We start from the raw sequence: 5,000 nt of genomic DNA, 5'->3' as shown, positions 1-5,000 counted from the left end.
CCCCTAAAATAGCTGCCCTTAAATGGCCTACTTATGTAATGAATAAAACTTCGTTGCTGTTCTGAATGGAAGGGAGCGAAAGAGAAAACCTGTTGATTATTTGGAACAAATTTTCATTCCATTTGTTTGACACCAGAATGATGACACAGTTAATGATACCGATTCCCAAAATAAACTCATTATGTCGCGTCTTGAATGTCTCACATTCTCTCAAGGATCTTAGTGGACATCCGCTGGGTAAGAAACTATCAAGACCATTTCAAGATTTGGAATCGTACTTACAGGAAGTAGAAGACTCCGAATATAGGTAAAAGTAATAGTTTTCTCTCTGTATACTCAATCACTTTGGAGATGGACTGAAAATTTAGGAATAAGGGCTTTGGAGAACATTGGATATATACCGGCAAGCCCAGTTGCTCTAAATCTCCTTGGAACAAAGATTATTTTCTGAATCACATTACGTCATGCTAATAGAAAAGGTACTTGGTGGGCGTTGGTGTCTTTATTAGGGAGTTTAAAAAACGACGACGGCTACGGCAACCCCACAAAACAATAATATCATTGGTTAAAACAAGAAAAATAATCGTACTGCACGTGCGGCATGCATTTTATATTAGGAAGTGTTTATGCCGTACTCTGCAGACAGCAACGTGAAATCACTAAATTTGAGGTTTCGACGACAGCGTGAGTATGGCAACAGAGAATCTTTCATTCTCTATTTTTACCCTGAAACCGCTCGTACTAATTTATTTTTTACTTCCCCAACACTGTGCGACGTGAACGACATGGCATAATCGTGAAGGCCTTACGATAGAGCAAAGTTCTGTTTTGAGGTTACGTTTTCGTGGACACTGCCGTAGTAGATCTTAAAGTCCCTATTATCGAGGTAGGTGGCCGTGACTCCCTGTCTTCTTAACGACAATCCCACTTTCTCCCAAGTTTTGTTGCGAAACTGAGATCCGTGATAAGTGCTCGACACATTAGCGACAGCGACGGTCTAAAAAGGGCGCTCTGGCTTTTAAATCTGAATGTTAAGTTTTTTTTTTGTTCCGTTTATGTTACAGAGTTGACATCAATCATCCATTATTGACAGGCTGGAGGGAAGGTCGCACACCAAGTGCTAGCGTAAGAGCAAGGAAATTTTCAAAATCCAAATCATCTAAAGGTAATTACAATAACTTCCATTCATTTACGTTATCTTGCTAAGTCGAGAAATTCAAATCAGAGTTAGCCGGGTAATCTCAAGTTGCTGATTCTGTTGGCTTTTAAAAAGCCAACAGAATCAGCCGGTCAAGTTAAGCTACTCTCGGTCACAAATGTTGTAACACAGACGGCAATTTCCCCCCTCTTCCCCTTCAATGTTGATGTTTATGGGTTCGAGTCCAAAAACCAACCGGTAAACGCAACATTGAAGGGAGGGAGAAGGAGGGGTACTTTATTAATAGCTTTGATGCGCTTCACTTGCTGTTCTAGCGAAGTGTTACAACTATTTATGACCGAAGTTTGTTGCAAGGTTAGCTTTTAACCTGCTTTGAACAATTTCGGCTTAGCACCGGATGTTAAAAGGTGGGATAACCTTATCCGGTCACGTACCTCCAGTAGTGCAAGTAATTCGACGCAAGCCCAATTTTGATATCCAACACACAGTGCAAACATTTGCTACTTATTTCTAGCAATAGAGGGTTTTCACGTGACGTCACGGAGGCCATGTTGGTGACCCTAAACAAAAGAACGGGCGGCCATGTTGGTGTCCCCAACCTATCCCCCGGGAATTGAGTGCTATTGTCATGCAAACTCTTTCTTTTGCTTCGGTGGGAAAAACAAGGTTACTTATCACGTGAGTGAAAGGGTAAGCGTTGTTTTATGCCGCTTTTATCTCAGTTTCCTTGAGTACCGGAGTTTACCGGACACTTTGCGACGTTCGTTGTCTGTATTTCCGGAAGCGAGCCGAGTGATGTTGAAGTTGGGTTGAATAGCAAGGGAACACTTTGTGACGCCTATCAAAATCATTGTCCATCTTATTACGTGCATTACTGGACACATCTACTTGGAGTATATTTTATACTCTAGTGACTTATCTAGTGGATAAAGTTATCCAGACTTTGAACAACTTGATCCTGGTGAATACAGCTGCTTCAAATTTATATTCACGGCTTTTTTGACTGCACCTCAAACGCGCATGTTCAATACATTTTAGTGACTGGCGTCCATCCAAGGTTAGTTGACAAGAAGGTTGGTAAACCGCACCTAAGGGAGGCAATGGAACACTTTCCTGAATGGAGCGAGAAGGAGGTAATGGCTAAGAAATTAGAATAACAACAGGAACAAATCAGCAAGTGCTACAAAAGTAGTTCTGGTGTGACGGAGGTGTGACGGAAGTGAACCTTGAGCTACTGTAGGGTTTGACATGCAGCCCGGCCGGCGGTGTCAGGTCTTCAGGGGCCTCTATACTAACAAACACTACTTTAGAACTGATTGAACAGCTCAGTGACAGAAGACTTTCACGTTTTTAAACGTTGTTGTTGTGGATAATATCACCACCTTCATATCATAATAAATGATATATTTGTCTGCGTTTAATTACTCTTTTCGACATATTGTTTGAGTTCGTTCGTTTTAGAGCCATTTTGATTTGCCTCTTACTTAGATTCAAGACATGTTTGACCAGTTCAAAAGATTTGATACAAATGACGACTTCAATCTTGATACCCAAGAGGTAGGATGCTATTTAAAATAATTTCTGAATGCCAAAGAGTGGAAGAGACCTTCTCAACATAATACACTGAAAATATTTTTAGATGCACTGATTTTTGTATGATAGAAAGGGTCATTTGAGCAAGATCAGATGATAATTTTACCTTGAAACCTATATAGTGAAAAGACTATACTACTTTGTTTTATTTTTACTAGCTTTTAAGAGCTATTCCTGATACTCTTGGTAGAATGGCTACGACAGAGGAGATTAAGGTAGGATTCTGATGAGATGTGGCGTTACGGCACCTACATTTAGTCCTCTTCAGGTATTCCTGTCTTGACTAACCTTGATAAGATTCTTGCTGAGTACACCTCTCACCTTCGGGTCAGGATGGAACTAATACCACACCTCTAGGGATTAAGTCTGAAAACAATGGACACCCGTTAATATACATCAGGAACAATGGACCAGAGAACTCACTGGATGGTGAATGTGACCTATGTATTTTACGTGTCTGTAGCAATTGTAGTTAACTTCAGTGACAAATCTCCTCCAGTTTAGCACGCGTTCTGTTTTGCCTTACTGAGGATGTGAAGGGGGGGGGGAAAGGTCAGTGACAAGGAAATTCGCGAAAACGGGAAAGGCAATTCCGCAGCTGATATATTTTACAATTTACTCAACGCAGACTGTCTTCAAGTCAAGTTACTGCAGTTTGATGTATTTCGTTTCACTCCACGTTCCGATTAGCGTTCGCTATAAGCGTGTAGCGCACATTTCAAAAATGTCACTGAATTAAATTTTGAAAATGTCCCGAAGTGGTGGGAAGAGAATAGCCAATTATCGATAAATAGTAATCTTGCGTAGCTCAAGGGATTGTTTGTTTGCATGGCAAAAAATTTGCAGCGGGGCCGCAAGGAGAATAAGGAAAAGACGGTTTATTTCTTGTACCTTCGACATTGCTTAGTCTCATGTTTTCCCGCTGACAATGGTTGTACCCCGGGTAAAACAATGTCTCCTGCTTGGCAAGATAGTAAATTTTAAACAGGAATTTTAAGTTTGGCTCAAAACATTGTTTCCCCAAATGTATCGTTCTCAGGAAGCCATGTTGGAGGTTGACATTGATGATTCTGGCACCGTGGACTTCTTTGAATTTCTCTGCGTGGCAAGATTAATTTCACAAGGAAAAGGTATGCATAGATCTTTGAAACACCAATAAATATAAAACAATGTTTTAAGGAAAAACAACGGAGAGTTAAATAGTGAATACTAATGCATGTGAAGAATGTTGACCGCAGCTGCTAACCCAATATTCCTTTCATTACCCTCCTTCCCTCCCACTGTAATTATACTAATAAAGTAAACAATTCTCTTTACAGGATATTTTCCTTGCACCATAAAAACGGCTACAAAACCTTTCCTACCGGAAAACTGATAAATTGGTGTATCTTTAATTTTTTCAGGAGAGGCATCCATATTCAAGAAAAAGACCTTAACAGCACTGCAAAATCCCAACAATCGGTCAGCAATTTGCTTGCTGCAGTAATCGCAATCTTCACTGATCGCTAGCTTCATGGTCACTGCTCGGAAGTTACAAAAAGTTCACAACTTTTTTTTTGCTTTTAAAACTGTGCATGCTAAGTCCATTTTTATTTCGCATCTACGAAAAAACTCAAACTTGGTTTTTCCTTTTATTTAAAGTAAGAAAAGAACTCATTCAATCTTTCGTGGTCTCAAAGCTCTCTCGTCGACAAGTAAACGCAAAACTTGGATTGATTACCCCAAAATCAGAAAATTAGAACTTATCCACAAAGTTAAGTCTAATTTTTAAGTTAAAGCTAGTTAATCAGGCTGACCTTACAAGTGACATTCAGAAAGACCAACTATTCAGAAATAGATTCGGAGAGACCAACTATTTCATATTATTTAAAGTACAAATGGAAATTTGAACTTATAATTCATCATATTATTCACTGTTAAAATGTGAAATCGTAGACTTTTTGTATATATTATTTGTAAAAAAAATGTATTCTGTGTAAATATAACGAAACACACGATGAGATTTCTTTGACAATTAAATGTTTTTAGTGTGATTTGTGATTATAACAGAAAAAAAACGGGTGGTGGGTTCTTCTGTTCGCTGATAAATGCTTCTGTAATTCCCCTTAAAATCGTTGTATAATGTCCGCGTCGATTTTAACGAGGGTAAAATGAAGGCAGTGTGGCCCAGTATTTGGGGCACTTGCCTTGAGATCCGGGGATCCCGGGTTCTAGACACGTTCTGGCCACTGGTTGAATTTGTTCCTGG

General features: G+C 39.5%; 1 protein-coding gene across 2 annotated transcripts in view; it reads left to right on the top strand.

Annotated features, from left to right (window-relative positions):
- The window catches only part of LOC137983084 (progesterone-induced-blocking factor 1-like), a 16,584-nt gene extending 11,783 nt beyond the window's left edge, over positions 1-4,801 (top strand). Inside the window, exons 17-23 of one of the 2 annotated variants that reach the window (XM_068830270.1) lie at positions 216-307; positions 1,065-1,165; positions 2,198-2,292; positions 2,648-2,716; positions 2,911-2,967; positions 3,792-3,882; positions 4,156-4,801. In XM_068830270.1, the coding sequence (XP_068686371.1) occupies positions 216-307; positions 1,065-1,165; positions 2,198-2,292; positions 2,648-2,716; positions 2,911-2,967; positions 3,792-3,882; positions 4,156-4,238 (588 nt within the window). In that variant the 3' untranslated portion in view covers positions 4,239-4,801. The remainder of the gene's footprint in view (positions 1-215; positions 308-1,064; positions 1,166-2,197; positions 2,293-2,647; positions 2,717-2,910; positions 2,968-3,791; positions 3,883-4,155) is intronic. The other variant, XM_068830271.1, reaches the window with a different exon arrangement.
- The last annotated feature ends 199 nt before the right edge of the window (positions 4,802-5,000 follow it).

Source organism: Montipora foliosa, chromosome 13 (assembly GCF_036669935.1).
Source record: "Montipora foliosa isolate CH-2021 chromosome 13, ASM3666993v2, whole genome shotgun sequence".
Classification (NCBI taxonomy): Eukaryota; Metazoa; Cnidaria; class Anthozoa; order Scleractinia; family Acroporidae; genus Montipora; species Montipora foliosa.
The sequence above is the reverse complement of the archived record's forward strand: the minus strand, read 5'-3'. Positions and strand labels throughout refer to the sequence as shown.